This window comes from Schistocerca cancellata, chromosome 5 (assembly GCF_023864275.1).
Source record: "Schistocerca cancellata isolate TAMUIC-IGC-003103 chromosome 5, iqSchCanc2.1, whole genome shotgun sequence".
NCBI lineage: Eukaryota > Metazoa > Arthropoda > Insecta > Orthoptera > Acrididae > Schistocerca > Schistocerca cancellata.
This window is the reverse complement of record NC_064630.1, coordinates 245156707-245176620: the sequence shown is the minus strand read 5'-3', so window position 1 is coordinate 245176620 and position 19914 is coordinate 245156707. Positions and strand designations below refer to the sequence as shown.

General features: G+C 38.2%; 2 protein-coding genes across 2 annotated transcripts in view; both read right to left on the bottom strand.

Annotated features, from left to right (window-relative positions):
* The window catches only part of LOC126187627 (solute carrier family 35 member C2), an 87672-nt gene extending 70463 nt beyond the window's left edge, over positions 1-17209 (bottom strand). The window contains exons 1-2 of the mRNA XM_049928823.1: positions 16757-17209; positions 10631-10845 (exon numbers count right to left, since the gene is read on the bottom strand). Coding sequence (XP_049784780.1) covers positions 10631-10845; positions 16757-16906 — 365 coding nt within the window. The 5' untranslated portion in view covers positions 16907-17209. The remainder of the gene's footprint in view (positions 1-10630; positions 10846-16756) is intronic.
* Positions 17210-17394: 185 nt separating this feature from the next.
* Positions 17395-18999, bottom strand: LOC126187628 (SOSS complex subunit B homolog). Its single transcript, XM_049928824.1, has 2 exons — positions 18890-18999; positions 17395-18696 (listed from the first exon to the last, which is right to left on the bottom strand). The coding sequence occupies exon 2, from the start codon at positions 18526-18528 to the stop codon at positions 17911-17913; it is 618 nt and encodes a 205-aa protein (XP_049784781.1). The 5' UTR covers positions 18529-18696; positions 18890-18999; the 3' UTR covers positions 17395-17910.
* Positions 19000-19914: the final 915 nt, after the last annotated feature.

The window sequence follows — 19914 nt, the reverse complement described above, 5'->3', positions numbered from 1 at the left end:
GTCAGATTCATTCACCGACAAACCCTGCCACAGGGACCCAGTTCCAGTAATCCAGCAGTATCTCCAGTCTCTCCTCAATCAAGTCTTCAGGCCCATCCCAAAACCTCTCCCCAGAGTCCATCTCCCTTCTCACCGCTACCTGCACTCATACCTTCTCACGCTTCATAAAGCCCATAAATCCAACTACCCAAGGCTGCCCCATTGTGGCCAGTTCCTGTGCCCCACTGAGAGAAGCTTTGCTCCCGTAAACCAACACCTCCAGTCTATTACCTGTAACCTCCCTTCTATATAAATATAAAAGATAACACCAATTTCCTCCATCGACTCCCCACAGTTCCTGTTCCTTTTTCACATGGTGCCTTGCTCATCACTATTGATGCCATCTCCCTTTACACTAACATCCCTAATGCCCATGACCTTACTGTTATTGAACACTACCTTTCCCAACATCCGACAGATTCCAAACCAACAACCTACTTCCTAGTCACCATGACCAACTATATCCTCACCCACAATTACTCCTCCTTTGAGGGCATTACCAACAACCAAATCCAGGACAGGACTATGGGCACCCGCATGGCACCAGCCTATGCCAACCTGTTTGCGGGGCATCCACAGGAATCCTTCCTTAAACACCCAGAAACCTAAACCCCTCACCTGGTTCAGATTCAGTGATGACATCTTCATGATTTGGATCAAGGGTGAGGACACCCTATCCACATTCCTCCAGAACCTCAACATCTTCTCCCCCCTTCGCTTTACTTGGTCCTAGTCAAACCAATGAGCCACCTTCCTAGATGTTGATCTCCACCTCAAAGATGACTACATCCGTTCCTCTGTCCAAATCAAACCTACCAACCACCCAGCAATAACTCCTCCACTTCAACAGTTGCCACCCATTCTATACCAAAAAGTCCCTTACATACAGCCTAGCCACTTAAGACTGTTGCATCTGCAGTGAGGATCAATCCCTCTCGAAATATACTGAGGGTCTCACTGAGGCCTTTACAGACTGTAATTATCCTCCCAGCCTTGTACAAAAACAGATCTGCTGTGCCTTATCTTTCCAGTCACCCAACACTTCCCAAAGTCCACCTATTCGGCCACACAGGAGCATTCCGTCATGGCTTAGTACCACCAAGGACTTTAGCAATTGAATTACATTCTTCGCCAGGGTTTCAACTACTTCTCGTCATCATGCCCTGAAATGAGAAATGTGCTAACCACTATCCTACCCCCCCCCCCCCCCCCAGTGGTAGACTGGTGTCCACCAAACCTACACAATATCCTTGTGAATTTCTGCTCCCTACCCCTTGTCTCATTGCTCATATCCTTGTAACAGACCTAGATGCAACACCTGTCTCATACATCCTCCCACCACCACCTAATACAGTCCGGTCACAAACAACCCCTATCCCATCAAGGGCAGGGCTACCTGTGAACCCAGTCGTGTGATCTACAAGCTAAGCTGCAACCACTGTGCTGCATTCTACATGGGCATGACAACCAACAAGCCGTCTATCTGTATGAATGGCCGCCGACAAACTGTGACCAACCTCTTGCTGAGCACACCACCCTACATGACATTCTTCATTTCAATGACTGCTTCACAGCCTGTGGAATCTGAATTCTTTCAACCAACAATAGCTTTTCTGAATTGCACAGGTGGGATCTCTCCCTGCAATATATCCTACTTTCCGGTAACCTTCCTGGCCTTAATCTCTGTTAGTCATTGTCCTTACTCATCTATCCCCTTCACTGTTCCCATTCCACCACTACATAGCCCTGTCTTTTTACTTCTCTCCTTTGCCACTTACCCCCTCCTCTCCCACCCTCTGCCTAACCTCCCACCTACACTTAGCTGCCCTACACTCTCTCCACCTCGTCCCTGCATAGCAGCACTTTACCATTCCTCACCCCTACCCTGCTATCCTTCCCTCTCCCCGTCACAACCTCCTCCTTACCCCCACCCGGTTCTCTCTCTCTCTCTCTCTCTCTCTCTCTCTCTCTCTCTGTGTGTGTGTGTGTGTGTGTGTGTGTGTGTGTGTGTGTTTTGTCAATTTTTGACAAAGGCCTTGCTGGCCGAAAGCTCATTCTGTGACAGTCTTTTTGCTGTCTCTTATCTGCAATTCACCATTCCGCTTCATGGTGAGTAACGACTATACTTTTCATAATATAGTTAATATATTGCTGTTAAGTACACCACAATGTATGTTAATGGTTTCCCATTGTGCACGATGTCAGCCTTATTATGTATCTTGGACACTCATCTGTAAGACCAAAAATATGTTTTTTCAACCACGAAATGTCACAGACAGTTCAGTTCAGATATATTTTAACATTTCAACATGCACATGAGAATGGCTAAAACCCAAAAACATGATTGTGTACAATAAATGAACAATTAACTGTCAAATGGTGGAAATTTCCTTCCAAAAATTGAAGAATTATACAAATATAACTAGTTTTTGCAAAACATTGCATAAAGATGGTGGGGCTCCTATTTTCTACAGCTATGAATCAACTTAAGCCATCCAAAATATCACTAAATATGCTGGAGAAATGAGCTCCAAAATAATGGAAATAAAAATTGCAGGGAAGACATGTTGTTTACTAGAACTGTACCAATCACAAAATGACAAAATAAAAAATATTCTTTGAATAGCTGGGTGGTACAACACAAAGAGTTTTCAAAGAAATATGTTTATTAAATAATTATTAGGGATTTGAACATAGAGACGAGAAAAAAAGCAGACAACCCTGGACTTACAGCATACTTACAAAAAAAGATAAAACCACTGTAGTAACTAAGCACAGTGAAATTCTATTGATCACATATAACAAATAGATCTTCATGCTACTATGACACCCGGATAATAAACTCCACACAAGCAGACCATTTTGCAATCATGATAGGCATTAACATAAAGACTGATGAGACTGAACACAAGGTATGGGAGCAGAAAGGGCAGGTTAACTAACAAAACATGATTCTATTAAAAAGATGTTAAGATAGGAAACAGTATATGCAGACAATGATGCAAACACTAATAAACCAAATAAAAAACAAACATTTATCTGGCTTGGATGGTGTTACATCACATCTCATAAAGGAACGTGGGGAATGTCTACAAAAACCAGTAGCACTTGTGTTTATGCTGCAGTAGGGGAAGGTAATTTTCCACATTTGTTAAAAGTAGGTAAATTAAAACCACTATTTAGAAAACTACAGGCCAATAGCATTGATCTCCGCCCTTGAAAAAATCTATGAAATGAAGAAACTGCAAATATTACAACCAAATTTAAAATACTACAAGTGTCACAACATGACATCAACAGATTTAACTGGTCATATTCTCAATTCATATGACAGGGAACAGAAGACCTGTGGGATCTTCATGGAATGTCTAAAGTACTGAATCATACATAGATAATTGAGAAACTATATCAGTATGGGATTCTGCGGAAATGTTATGACTCCGTCAAATCATACATTAGGAATATGAAACATTGCACAGATATCAGATTTAAAGGGGAGGGGGATGTAATAAAGTACATATCTGAGTTACATACAAACTGTCAGACACTTTGTGCAACAAGGTTCCGTATTCATACTTGGACAAATACTATTTATCGCCAACAAAACTGATTTCCCAGATTATATAAATCAGAAACTTACAATGTATGCTGATGACATGATAATTATCTGTGTTGCTAAAATAAATAATGAGATTTGAAAGGAAGCACTCCTGAACACTGAAAACAAAATCAGAATCTAATACAAAACAATACTTTTATAAATCATTCTAAAACAATGTACGTAATGTTTCAGATCAAACAAAGTGAAATGTATAATTTAAGTATTCAAATAAATATAGAGGCAAATAAGGGACTAAGCACCATGAACATTTTAAGAACCATTATAGATAAGCATTTGACTTAGGGGGATGGGGGAACACACAGATGCACTATGTGAAAAAATAAACAGAGAGCAGAGTGTTCTTCCTCATACACAAAACCATACAAGTTGTGAAAGATAAAGTTCTCAGAACAATGTATTATGGATTCAAGTTCCCATAACCATCCCACTCATCGAACATACGGGGAAGTGCACAAGTTAGCTTCTTAAAAAGATTATTTTTAATCCCGAAAAAAGAAGTGAGGTGTATAGCAAAAATACCACCCAAATAGTCCAGCAGACAAGTTCTTGTATGGCACAACCTTATGATAATATACTCTCTCTCTCTCAACAAGCTACCAAACCCAATCAAGGAATAAGAGGAATTAAAATTTAAAAATTGGTCAAGACTACAAGAAAAGTTCCCTTAATGATTCATCGCAAAACCAATGTGTGCTGAAGTGTAGGCCAATTTGTCGTCTCAGTCCCATCTTCCTGTTTTCTAGAAGTAGACCCTACAGGCAGTGCTGCATTTGGTTACCTAGTATCCTGATATATCCTTCAGCAGTTCTTTGCAGTATATTCAGTGCAGTGCAATGATTAATAGATGTGCATAATCAAGCAAAGAATCAAGGGAAGTGCAAGTACCCTGAAAGGCATATCAGTGATGAAGGTGTTACTCTTGCCGATGGATTGGCCAAACAGAAATGGCTTTAAATGTCCCCATAGCCAGAAATCCAGGGACTCAGGTCTGGTTAATGGTGAGGCCCTGCTATCATATTTCCTCATATGAAATGTTGTGGCGAGGTACTGTTGCACAATCTAGAAAATGGACTGGCGCCCGATTGTGCATAAACTTTCTGCACAACATTCCCCAATAGCTCTGATAATTTATCACACAGAAGCTAGTGATACACAGCATCTGTTAATCTATTTGGTAAAATGTATGGCCCTATGAGTAAGTTGTCAACAATTTCTGTCCCTACATTGGTAATGAAGCAATGCTGATGCCTCTCTTCCAGGATTTCTCAAGAATTTGCATCTGTCCATATATGCGTATTGTGGTAATTTGTTATGCCATCTCTCGCAATCCTTGTCATCTGTGCTATCAAATATAACACACTACTTGCCACAACTAAAAAAAGCCCATATCTAAGCAGGTATTGGTTTCCAGACATTTAATTATGCGACCTTTTCTTCTAGTGCCGACCAATACTACCTCCTGGAGGAATGAGTGACACTTTTTTAAACACCCTGTACACTGTATTTAAGCCTTGGTGTAATGTAATGGTAAATGTAGTATGAATGCAGATGTAATATGTTTCTCAGTCAGTCAGTCAGTCTGTCTGTCTATAAAATACTCTCTGCTGAAAATTATCAGCCTGTCATAAGCAAAGAGTGAACGAATGAAAATCCACTACACAACGGCCTACATCCATTTTGATAATTTTCACAGTATTTACAGATAAAGTGTTCAACACAAATTATACAGGTGTAACTAAATCCCCTTTATAGACTTTGAAGATAGGTTCATCAACACCTCATGTATTGTGCAGTTGTACAGTATGTAAATAAATTCCCTTTACAGACTTAGTGGACAGGACCTTACACCAAAACAAGAAATATAGTCTACTAAACACTGGTTCTAGAGTGCATGTCTTCTTCAATATTGTAAAACACATCTCTTCTACTGCAAGCTCTTTGCTGTTCTTATTTTGGAGATAGTATGGACCAAAACAAGAAAAAACAATGTCTAGTAAACATGTATGATATTATAGTTGTAAAATGCCACAGCTGTGTCGCAAAAGAACCAGAGCTAAAGTCACTAAAACACTGAAGCTTAAATCATTATCAGTGCGGAAAGCTGGCTAAAGCCAGAGATAAGCTAAACCAAAATTTTTCCAAATAACTTAACGGTGTTCAGAAAGGATAGATTCAATACAGTTGGTGGTAGTGTTTCTGTTGCTCTTAGAAGTAGTTTATCTTGAAGTGAGATTTGAAGTAAGTACTTCCTATGAATTACTATTGGTAGAAGTTATACTTGACAATAGGAATAAATTAATAATTGGTTCATTTTTGTACTCTGATGATATAGTTACTATCTCACGAAATAAGCAACAAACGAAAAAACTACAAAGAACGAAACTCGTCTAGCTTGAAGGGGGAAACCAGATGGCGCTATGGCTGGCCTACTAGATGGCACTGCCATAGGTCAAACGGATATCAACTGCGTTTTTTAAAATAGGAACCCCCATTTTTTATTATGTATTCGTGTAGTACATAAAGAAATATGAATGTTTTAGTTGGACCACTTTTTTCGCTTAGTGATAGATGGCGCTGTATTAGTCACAAACATTTAAGTATATGATACCACGTAACATTCCGCCAGTGCGGACAGTATTTGCTTCGTGATACATTATCCGTGTTAAAATTGACCGTTTACCAATTGCGGAAAAGGTTGATATCATGTTGATGTATGGCTATTGTGATCAAAATGCCCAACGGGCGTGTGCTATGTATGCTGCTCGGTACACTGGACAACATCATCCAAGTGTCCGGACCGTTCGCCAGATAGTTACATTATTTAAGGAAACAGGAAGTGTTCAGCCACATGTGAAACATCATCCACAAGCAGCAACAAATGATGCTGCCCAAGTAGGTGTTTTAGCTGTCGCGGCTAATCTGCACATCAGTAGCAGACAAATTGCACAAGAATCGGGAATCTCAAAAACATTGGTGTTGAGAATGCTACACCAACATCGATTGCACCTGTACCATATTTCTATGCACCAGGAATTGCATGGCAACGACTATGAACGTCATGTACAGTTCTGCCACTGGGCACAAGAGAAATTACGGGATGATGACAGATTTTTTGCACATGTTCTATTTAGCGCGGAAGCGTCATTCACCAACAGCAGTAACGTAAACTGGCATAATATGCACTATTGGGCAAAGGAAAATATATGATGGCTGTGACAAGTGGAACATCAGAGACCTTGGCAGGTTAATGTATGGTGTGGTATTAGGGGGGGAAGGATAATTGGCCCCCATTTTATCGATGGCAATCTAAATGTTGCAATGTATGCTGATTTCCTACGTAATGTTCTACCGATGTTACTAAAAGATGTTTCATTGCAACACGATGGATGCCTGGAACATAGCTCGCATGTGGTTGAAGGGGTATTGAACAGCATATTTCATGACAGGTGGATTGGTCGTCGAAGCACCAAACCATGGCCCACACGTTCACCGGATTTCTTTCTGTGGGGAAAGTTGAAGGATATTTGCTATCGTGATCCACCGACAACGCCTGACAACATGCGTCAGCGCATTGTCAATGCATGTGCGAACATTACGGAAGGCAAACTACTCGCTGTTGAAAGGAATGTCGTTACACGTATTGCCAAATTCATTGAGGGTGACGGACATCATTTTGAGGCTTTATTGCATTAATGTGGCATTTACAGGTAATCACTTTGCAAGAGCATGCATTCTCAGAAATGATACATTCACAAAGGTACATGTATCACATAGGAACAACCGAAATAAAGTGTTCAAACATACCTACGTTCTGTATTTTAATTTAAAAAACCTACCTGTTACCAACTGCTCCTCTAAAATTGTGAGCCATATGTTTGTGACTATTACAGTGCCATCTATCACAAAGCGAAAAAAGTGGCCCAACTAAGACATTCATATTTCTTTACATACTACACGAATATGCTGGTGGTAGGCATAAAATGTCTGAAATTGTACTAAATGCTTTCTCTGACAATTATTTTGAGCAATTAGTCCAGGAGTCCACTCAAAGTGTAAATGGTTGCAAAAACACACCTGACCTCTTTGCAAAAAATTATCCTGTGCAAATAGGGAGCATCATGATGTGTACAGAAATTAGTGACTAGAAGTACATTGTAGCGACGCTGCATACCAGAACATCCAAACCCACCAAAAATAAATGCAAAATATATATATTTCAAAAATTATAGAAAAATGCAACTGATGCCTTCCTAAGTGACAATCTCCATTCCTTATGAACCTACTATGTACGCACAGACCAGATGTGGACTGAATTCAAAGAAATACTATCAACAGCAATTGTGAGTTTTATACCAAATCAATTACTAAGAGATGCAACTGATTTACTGTGGTACACAAAATAGGTCAGAACATTATTACAGAAGCAACAAAAGCAGCATGCCAAATTAAAAAAAAAAAAAAAAAAAAAAAAATCCTAAAGACTGGCAAAGTTTTAAGGTAGCTGGAAATTTAGTACAGATTTAAATGTGGTGTGCTTTTAATAGTTTCTACAATGAAACTCTGTTTAGAAATCAGACAGAAAATCCAAAGAGATTCCAGCTGCATGTAAAGGGCATCTGTAGCAAATGACAATTAATACCTTCAATGTGCCATAGTGATGATAATGAGAGGCACGGCCTCCTGTCCAGAGCGTATACCAGTCACGTTCCTTTCAGAGTATGCTGATATAATAGCTCCATAGTTAGCAGTCACTCATCTGATGAAAGATCAGTACCTAAAGACTGGAAAGTTGAACAGGTCACACAAATGCTTAGACCACTATCTCTGATGTTAATTTTCAGTAGAATTCTGGGACATAACACAATGTTTGAACATTATCCACTGCCTCAAAGAAAATGATCTATTTACATAAAGTCAGACAGTTTCAGAAAAAACCGCTCTTGTGAAACACAACTATCTATATATTCTCATGAAGTAATGAGTGCTATTGATCTCAAACTGGTTCCATATTTTTAGATTTCCAGAATGCTTTTGAAACTGCTCCTCACAAGTAGTTTTTAATCAAATTGTGTGCCTATGGAGTATCATCTAAGTTGGGCGACTAGATTAATCATTTCCTGTCACGAAAGTCACAGTTTGTAGCAACTGATGGAAAGACAATGAGTAAAACAGAAGTGATATCTGGTGTTCCCCAATGAAGTACTATAGCCCTCTGCAGTTCCTAATCTACATAAACAATTTTGGAGAAAATCCAAGCAGCCCTCTTAGATTGTTTGCAGATTATGCTGTCTTATACATTCTAACAATGTGATCAGAATATCAAAACCAACTGTAAAAGTACATAGACATGATATCCGTATGGTGCAAAAAGCGGCAATGTACTCTGACTAGGGAAAAGTGTGATGTAATCCACATGAGTAACAAAAGAATCTGTTAAAATTTTGTTTACATGATAAATCACACAAATCTAAAGGCTGCCAATTCAATTAAATACCCAGGAATTACAATTATAATCAACTTAAATTGGGACAATCCCATAGATAATGTCATGGGAAAGGCGAACCAAAGGGTGTGTTTCATAGGCAGAACACTTAGGAAGATGCAACAAGTTTGCTAAAGAGACTGCCTACACTGTTTGCCCATTCTCTGCTAGAGTAATGCTGTGCAGTATTGGATCCTTGCCAGACTGCATTGACAGAGGACATCTTAAAAGTTTGAAGAAAGGCAGTTTGTTTTGTATTACTGCAAAACACGGACAAGCATGTCAAAATTTCAATCATCAACTTTCTCCTTCAAATGAAAAAATATCTTGTTGCCACCCACCTACAAAATTACCACTGTAATAAAGTAAGTGAAATTAGAGCTTGCACAGAGAGATTTAAGTTTTGTTTTCCCTGCGCACTGTTAGAGTGTGGAACAGAACAGAATAAAACAGTCATTCAAAGAACTCTGTCAGACATTTAAGTGTGAATTGCACAGTCGTCATGCAGATGTAGATGAAGAGCTACACAGAACTGCTACTGAATGGCCCAACGCATTTTCCCTAATTACCCCTTCTGGATACTACCAAAATGGCTAAGAGAAACCAAGTTGATCTCCCCCCTACCACCACACACTTAAACCCTGTGTTATTCAGTTATATAATGCCTACCCAAAACTCCAGCCTTAAATACTGTGGGCATTACACTGAATTACTGAAACAACCTTTACTCTCTGCTGTGTAGCAAATAGTGTCCCATTATCAATATTGTGTTGTGAGAAAGTCTATATTCCCCCTGTAAATATTAGACAGTACTCCAACATCTCATAAAAGTTTGTTTTTTTCTTTGTTGTGTATTATAAGAGCTTGATGTATTTAGAGATACCTCTTAATTTCTATGGAAGTTGTAGACTGTTGATTCATGGTACACCAGAAGATGTTAACAAATTAGTTGAAGGAGTAAGACTAGAAAATGGGCTTTTAATCTAAAACCAACAACATGTAGAATAAAATAACATTTTGTGAAACACATAAGAGAACATGTGTTTCTTGAGTAATTATTTACAACATCCCATCACGAATCCACAGCCAAGTTAAAATGATAAAATGTACTATTAAACATCTAAACAGTTAACAAACAAGGTACTCACCAACTGAATGAAGTATGAATTTTACAACAACTTAATAGCACAGGTCAACATACGAAAAAGAAAAGATGAAAATGATTATGCCTGTTGGCACAACCTCAAATATAACAACCTCCTTTAGTCTAATTAATTTTTTGAAGTGTGTACTGGAGTAAATGTGTGTCTAAACATACATAAGTTTCGACATGTGCACTATATTTTCTACAAACAATTATCAACCTTTCCCACACATCTCAATATCAATAAAATGTGTTCAAACTGTGTACATACATGAAAGTTTTGTTCCACGGCATAAAGTAAAAATACGATACAGTAATAGTGTATGCTAAGAACTACACTTACAAAGACACAGTAATTAGGGACAGACCCCAGTTTGAAAATGCTATATCCAGTCCACTTGCAACTCCAGTAGGGCATAATTTTGTTATATATAAAGTCCAGTTAAGTGTAATCCTTGGCCGTGATGTGTAACACTGCCATAAATACCGTGAAATCCATGCCAAAAGGAATTTTATTACCAGATGGCTTACAACCACTGACAGGGGAAAGTTGAGCACCTGCAATAATTTTTATTTATTATAAGGCCAAAATTAATTTTTGCTGCAATCAAAACAACACAAATTATGGTATACTACATGGCAAAACATACAGTAAAAAACATTTTTTGTAAGTGAAAAGTAAAGCAATTGTCCTGTCCTTTTCCGTAATTTAGTCTTTTACTGCCATGTGGCAGTTTGGTGTATTCTTCAAACAAAATGTTTCTATGGTGCACCCATGAATAGTGATCGGCAAAAATATCAAAAGCCTGAATTTTACTTTAGGAATTGCCTGTATGCAAAAAAATCTGGCAGTAAGAATATTAAAATGCGAGCAACTAAATACCAAACTCATTTAAAAAGCTATTACAAGACTAATTTCAAACTTTTCAACACACATATCACAGACATGCATGATGCACTTGTAACTGATTTTTATTATTTACAGAAAGGAAGTTACACAAGAGTATGTGGGTGTTTACACAACATATCAAAATAGCACATTATCTTCCTTTAAAATGTACAAAGAAATGCAGAGAAAGTACACTCAACATAAAATTTTCTTGGAAAACTGAGTCACAGCTTGTATCAGACAGGAATTGTTGAGGTATAGGTCTCACAAGATTGCCTGTCATCTAATACAATATGCAAAGCTAGAGAAAAAATCACAAAGTTTGTACAATATGCCACATAACTTTGGTGCTAAAATTCAGTTTTTGTGAAGTAGTTTGGTATGGCCTCTTCTGAGCAGCCTACAAATGGTGAAGAGGAATGCTACACTACTGAGCAGGCATGTACCTCTGCCATCAGTAAAATGTTCCGTGACATAATGAAAAACTACTTAGGATATTACAAAATTCTATTATTACTTTTTCTTCTCACATTGCTATTGCACATCTAAACAAAAGTAAAATTCACGTCATATGATTTCTACAGATTGCAAATCTTGTTCAGTCTACAAATTTCACTTTGTGCCTGAGCTTACATAGGAAACCACATGTGAAAATCTGACCAGGGTGGGTGGGTGTGAATGAGCCATAGGTTTACAGGAAATAAATTGGATGAGGGAGATATAATCCCTGACACTACCTAATGTAATAACCAAAGCAAGTTGTGGCAATGTAATTCAAAGTAAATACCTAGTTCCTTTTAAATATAAATACCTAGTTCTATCCATTCCACATGCGACATATATCTAAAATATTTTATGTAGTAACTTTAAACAGCAAGTAAAATTGCTTGAAATTGCCAAATTACTTTCAACTGTTGGAACTTTTCTACCTTTTCCTTTCCTGCAAAGTTTCATTTGTTTTATTCCACATAAAAACTGTTTGAAAAACTTTTGAAGTGTATGAAAAAATGTGTGCGCCTGGTGGCGTGGTTAGTCTTCCTTGAAGACATGTTTATTTAAAATCTACAAATAATATTTCACCTTAAGTTAAATACTGAAGAGACAGCCACAGATAAATATTACACTACAAGAAAATGTACAGCTCTGACTAAACTTTATTTGCTTATCAGACTTTGATTCTGTGTACATTAGAATACTTAGTTTAATCTGCAACAATCCACACTCGTACTCCATTTTGTGTTTAGTCCACTGACTAATTATGAAGTTTCTTGTATTTAAGATTACTTCTGAGAGCATTGTCAGATGAATATACCTTTGTCTAGACTTCTTGTATGAAAGGCAATTATTTAATAAACTTATTGGGTGCAATAGGTTTGCAGTTTACAGTGATACAAATTTTTAAAAATGTGGGAGTCATTTCTTTACCACCCAACCTTTCTTTCTTTCTTTCTTTTTTCTTTTTCAGGAGAAAGAATTATGCTTTGTGCTCTATACTGGAGCATAAAGCGGCTAATGGATGAATCCTATGACAAGCACATTGACAGTTATGTCCGAAATGAATAACTCTTCATGTGCACTTCCTTCTGATAGATTTGTTACCTGAAATAGTTCCATACCATGCATGAAATACTGTCACCCACGAATGATAATTAGAAACTTGTTTGTGTGTTATTAATGTTGAATGCTCCAAAATTGCATTAAACTTAAGTTTTAATGGCTTTACAGCATAAAAATGTGGCACTACAGTTACATAACTGGTTGTGATAATTGGCATTAAGACGATGCCAGCAAAACAATGAAGCTGTCATTGTTGCCATTTCTATGTGATGCATTAGTCATGATAATGCGTTAGCCACCTGTTTAACGTGTGCACCTCAAGATTGGTTGGTTGTTTGGGGAAGGAGACAGACAGCGTGGTCATCGGTCTCATCGGATTAGGGAAGGAAGTCGGCCGTGCCCTTTCAGAGGAACCATCCTGGCATTTGCCTGGAATGATTTAGGGAAATCACGGAAAACCTAAATCAGGATGGCTGGACGCGGGATTGAACCGTCGACTTCCCGAATGCGAGTCCAGTGTCTAACCACTGCGCCACCTCGCTCTGTTGCACCTCAAGACAAAACAATCATACAGTTATAGATTATATGCCAACAGTTCAATACCCATTTGATGTTATTGCTTTCTAAAGGTATGCAAGTCAGTATTTATTGTAGTACTACCACAGGTAGCATTTCCTTATCAGTGAGTGTTCTTGTAGTAATCAAAATGAGAATTGTTAAAATATACTTTACACTGAACTGATTACATTCATGTAACTGAAAATGTACCCTTAATTTATGTAGTGCTTCATGAAAAATGTCCGGGATTCTGGTGCAACAAGAAAGTAATTTGTTCGCGACTTTCATGTTTCTGAGGCAGCAAACTCTGTAATCATACCACACTGTTAAACTAAGCCACCAATTCTATGGACAGGTGTTCAAATTACAGAACATTAAGCGATGGAAAAAAAAGGAACAGCTGCTCAATTGCAGGGGGCTTAAGTGACTGGGTGATAGCTACAATCTCAAAAATAGTTGCTCAGACTGCTGAAGTTCATATGGATGTAATCGATCAGATATGATATTTTTAGTGGTAAAGTAATCATTTTAACTCAGTTACTTTTCCAGCACACATGAAACACGAAGAAGAAATGAGAAACTGTTGAATGATGATCAAAAGATGATAACTTTGGCCACCAGGAAATGACAGCCACAACCAGATGAAGCCTAACAAAGAGTTGTGTTGTGGGATCACAGGAAAGTCAGTAAACACAGCAAATAAACTCAGAAATTATCACAATAATACATATTTCCATCATGCTTCATTTGTCCTTCTTCCCTATTTTTGCTCTACTTTTATCTACTTGCTTTCCTTTCCAAAATAACAGTAAACAATCTTGTTTCATAGAACAGTCTTAGCTACCTGAATCGATAATATTCAGAACACTAATCTTCATTCATCTCTGGCTTGTGCACTGCCTTCAACGAGCCAGTTTTTTCTGCAAGATTTGTCCTCCAAACTGTAGCCTTTGCTAGCACTCCCCTTTCTCCAGTTCCTGTTGGTCCCAGATGAAAGACCTGTTAAGACGTGATGTTTTTGGTTCACAGCTGTTTCACTCTGGATATCATCACCTCAGCTGAGAGTACAATATAAACAAGTTTCACACTAACCATGAAAAGTAGAAATAATTGACTTTACAATGTGTGGACAACATTGAAGCATTCCTAAGTAGGACAGCTTCAAAGAAAACATGATGCACTTAGTTTTCCCAAAGAACACAATGACTCATATTGATTACATTCTAGCTGTTGTGGAAGATTCTTATGAGTTGATTGAAGTTATCAAAATTTCATAAAATACAAAGAAAAAACACCTGCCTCCAGTAAAGCTTTTTCTTTCATTAGAAAGTGCAATGCCTTTCAACCCCAAACACCCACAGAGCAAAATATGTCTTTATAGAAGGTAAATCATCCATACATCAAGCCTGTACAAATGAGTATGAAGCAGTAATTTTTTTGTATAAATTTTCATTTTCGTCAGAACTGTTTCATCACCTAACTAAATTATTTGTATAAGAGCACCAGTGGGAACTGAAGCACAATGAATGATGAAATTATTTGTCAATCATCTGAGAAAAAGATGAATCTTCAGGGCCTGCAATGCTTAATGTCTTGTGACAAAGCAGGTGTTTTTCCTTCAAATTTTTTGAGTGTAAATCAGTCACATTTCCAGCAATAGCCACAGTACATAAAATTTCATTTTTTTATAGTTAGTGTGTCCAAATATTCTGTTTGTTTCTGAAGAACTCATCTTCATAAAATCAGAATCAGTGAAAATGATGTTAGCCACAATATCTGCAAAAAAAAGAAATTTGTCGAGAAAACTAATGAAAAAGATACAGAACTGCAAGCCAATATCTACCTTCAGATGGTGAATTGTTTACTAATGCTGGCGTGCACATGTGTACGTACACACACACACACACACACACACACACACACACTTACGTAAAAGTGATGACAATATCCTAGCTTTGCTTTGACTATAGGTGGGTCCTTCTCACCCTGGGGTATGGGTGACCGTCTTCCCATTCTACCCCTCTCCTCTCCCCGAGAAAGGAGTTAACAGTTCCAAGAGCTAGGACGATGTCGTCACTTACGTGTCTCTATTGGTAGTATTAAACATTTTCTGCTCCTAAAGGTAAGTTATCACATCAAAGCCTGCTTGAATCTGTTAGACAAGGCAACAGGCTGTGGTGCTTCTGATGGATTTAAGCATCTTAAAGATACAATAACAGACTTTTTTGGAACAAGAAGTTGCAACTATTCTGCCTGTAAAACTTACCACAGACCAACGACAGTATAACATCATGGAAAGTGCAAATACACGTGTCATTAAACTCCTTAACAATGTGTCTTAGATTTCCTGCCGTACAGAATTGCTTTGAAGGAGAGGGTAAGTGCATAGCTCACATAGTAAAAGGTTATAAACATTGCTGCTGACCTCTGGAGTAATTTTTCAGCCAATTCAAGTAATCCAAGCAAGAATTCATTAAAGAAGATCTAACATTATGCCTACTGATAACAAAGCAACCCTCCCACATGCCCCATGTGAGTGTACACACACACACACACACACACACACACACACACACACACACACACACACACACACACACACACTTCCACCTTTCAAAAATTTAAAATTAGCAGACACACGAAATTGCACCATTACAAAAAAATATGCCATGATAAACAACTGAAACATATCTTAAGCCTTCCACCTTTTCTCCAAAAGCCATTAAATTGTAACTCATTATCACCAAGCTCATAGCACCAATAAAAGAAAATCCTGTTATTCTAGCAACTAAAAGGCATCACTCCCACCTATGACTATTTGTGTAAAAAGTCTTGTGTTACAACAACACTAATTTCAGGTCCAATAGCACATTTCAAGATAGTAGATCATCTTTACAGACATTTTCTTTAATATGGAGGACATGGAAAGAGGGCTGAAGCAAAACTAAAGATCCAGGTGCATTCATTTATGAATGAAGTGTAATTGACAAAGTTTTTATCTGAATCACAAGATGGCATAAAAATAGCTTTATTAATACTATAATCACAAGTCATTTCTTAATGTACAATGGTTCAGTTATTACAAAATAGTCAAACATTTGTACTAACAATACATAAGCGTATTAAAATTCCACAGAATTATTTTTCAACCACGCAGTTCTGAAAATGTTACTTCCACATTTTCTCCAAGATGCTGTGACAGTTTCACACATGGTCCCTTTTAACAAAAGCTATGAGGAAATATCACATTTTAACAAATAAATGTGTGTCATTGAACTCTGTGTCATCTGGTAAATAATATTCGGCAAACATATGACATCGCTGGAGCAATCTGACACTTGTTTAAGTAAACGGAACTATCACTATAAATCTTATGAATAGCGATCGTTACTACCTGCTCAAATAATCCAACAAACTTTAAATGAGATAGTAACAAAACCTACAAGAAATGCTTAACATCTTTACCTGTAAAATAGATCGCTGATAAAACGTTAGCCCAATGGAAAATGCGAAATACACAGAAATAAGTAACAGTGTTTTACAGGCAACCCAGCAGCAACCAGCATTAAAAAACTTTGCACTATGTCCCTCGTACACGTTAAACATCATCTTCATTTCCTGGTTATTCTCTCATATAGCTTCAACTGCCAACATGGGCATAACTAACTTTCGTAAACAGCCTAATTTTCATGCTCTTAAGACAGCGTGACAGATAGAAAGTGATTTAACGACGCTTTAAAAAAACCTTCTCCTAAAATAAATCTTGCAATACAGAAATCACCTCGCTGCAAATAAAACATACGAACCAAGCATGTCTTTGCGGACAGGTCCGCCTATCTATCACCTTGCTTTCTGCAAGCATTATCGCGTACGTCACAACACACTGACAGCCATACTGTTAACCGGAAGTAGTACAAACAAATTAATGACTTCTTTTACACGAGTATCGACCAACTGGGCCTCTGAAAATGTTTAAAAAATATAAAGTAAATATTTTTCTAGTAACTGTTTCACATCTGTATCCTCTTTCTTATTTAAGAATTCTCATCATCGGTACAGCACTATGGCGGTCGTATGTGGATCGTGGGACGTGTTGCGCACGGTACAACGTCGATTAAAAGCACAATGCTCTATAATATAAACCTTTCACTGCTAGTAAAATATTTCGCGTATCTCAAGTTTTAAGTATTAATAATAGTGAAAGTTTTTGATGGCAAACAAGTGGTTCTTCATCCTGCTATCAACATGGCGGAAAACTGCGTAACTTGCAATGTGCCTTTCAAGCTATTCGTCAGGAACATGATACGTATGTGACACACAAAACATAAAGAGCTCCATTTAATTACGAGTTTACATGTTGAAGGTGACGTAGGTAAATAAAAGGACAGGGGAAACAAAATGAAATGGTTGTGAACGTAAAAGTTTCGTTTAGCTAAATATATTGAATTTTTTTTCGATTAATGTACAATTAATTTGCGAAATTATTACTACAGTAGTAGATGTATTTATCATCTACCTGTACACTGAAGGCAATTTACAATTCATGTTAATGATTTCACAGTTACAAATGGTTTGTCAGTCTATTGTCAGGCAAAGGTCCAGGAATTCTGTGGTCTGTATTATCTTCTTTCCCCTCGAGAACCGTTTCTGTGGCTCCCCTTCCCTCTCTGATTGCCCTTGCCCTGAGATTTGTTATTGCTAGGCTGCTCGTTTGAAAACCTTGAACTGGATGAGGTGCTTTTAGCAGGGGCCACTGAGTTCATCTGAGGTGTAGGTTGTGCCTGAGCAGATGCAGAATGCCTGTTTATTAACCCGCCATTACTGCTGTTTGCACTATTCGAATTGTTCATGTTGTTATTCTGAGATGCAGAATTTTGATTTACCAGCTGTGAGGTCAATGCTGGATTTGGTTCGCTCATATTTAGCTGTTCATTAAACACCATACAAAACTCACCTATTTTCTGCACCTCCCCATTCTTTCCTGAGTACAGGGTTAAACAATTACGCCACACCGAGGCATAACCTTTTATCAGTCGAATAATGTCTCCAGCAGCGATCAGCTGTCCAGGCTCATCCCACACGGATACGTTAACACAGGCAGTGGCATCCGCAACTTTGAATGTTCGCACTTCACGATTCTCCTTTGTGACGGTAGTATGACCAACTTCGAGGACAATAAACACAACATTTAAATTTTTCATACCTGGCCTTATGTCTTTAATCTGTATAAATTCCATTGTCACTAGTTCAGCATAACACTTGTTCCCTATGAAACTCCAACACGCTAATCCGTACACCAGTCACCACACGTAGCAGTTTTGTTCCACAGGTTTTTCTCCGATTTGCAACACGTTTACAACGAGAAGCACATGGCTGTTACTGGAAATCTCCTCTGGGGGCACGGGCTGAAACAAGTACAGAAAGTATTCAGTTTTATCGAAGCCACAAAAGGGGGAAAATTTAGACTGTGTACACTGTTTATCACATTTTAAAATCAATCCGCGTAAAAACGTGTTTTTACTGTAGATTAGTTTTTTTAATATCAGTAAGAACTTCTAAAAATGCACTACGACACTGTGATAGAGCGATCGTAATCACCTAAATGTCCGATGTCACTTCATTTTCAAGTCTATCTTAGAGCCACAAGTTTCGCGTCTTCCCTGCCTTTTCACATGCCGCGCTATCCGAACTCCACGACGGTCAGCAACGAACTGGCGCATGATTGGCTGCTCCGTGCAATACAGCAGTAAGTTCGGAAAAGGTCGGCAGCGTTCGTGTGTTGTCCTCGTGCGGAACGTCGCAAGCGCACGCACTGCTGCACGCTCATCAGTCGCCGGGCAGTTGAGTACTTCGTAGTGTGGGAATTTCCACTTAAATAACGGAACTGAATTAAACTAAAAATTTTAAGCTCGGCACTACATGTTTCGTTGCATTCAAAAACAGAATTTAACGACTGTGTGAGCATACTGCTTACGTCTTGTTAAAAAGCTACTTACAGTAACTTGAAAAAGCAAATGCTTCTCTTTGTTCAAGTACGTGTACGTATTTGACGATTAAAACTGACTCGTTCGCTCTATTCTCAGCCACACGTAGAGTGATTTGCTTGGAGGGTAGTTTTCTTCGCTGAGGCGCCACATCCTTGAATCTTTTCAATACATGGGAGAGAAAAAAAAGCGTTATAAAAGGGCCATTTCAGTATGTTATAGGTGATAGCCGTTGAAATAACATTATTAAAAAAAGTTATCTACTACTTTCCAACATGGTGTAAATTATCTCTTTGGGAATATGAAATTTCGCTTTTCTAGCTAATCGATCATTTTCTTAGATCGTCGACATGACCATTAAACACTTTAACAGTTCCCTAGCGCAAATAGAGAACTCAAATACAAGTTTAGAGTTTTTTGGTCACGTTTTACTATAATTTCTTAACACATCCTGACAGGATTCCCCCAATTCCCATCACCGAGGCCGGCCGGGGTGGCCGAGCGGTTCTAGGCGCTACAGTCTGGAACCGCGAGACCGCTACGGTCGCAGATTCGAATCCTGTCTCGGGCATGGATGTGTGTGATGTCCTTAGGTTAGCTCGGTTTAAGTAGTTCTAAGTTCTAGGGGACTGATGACCT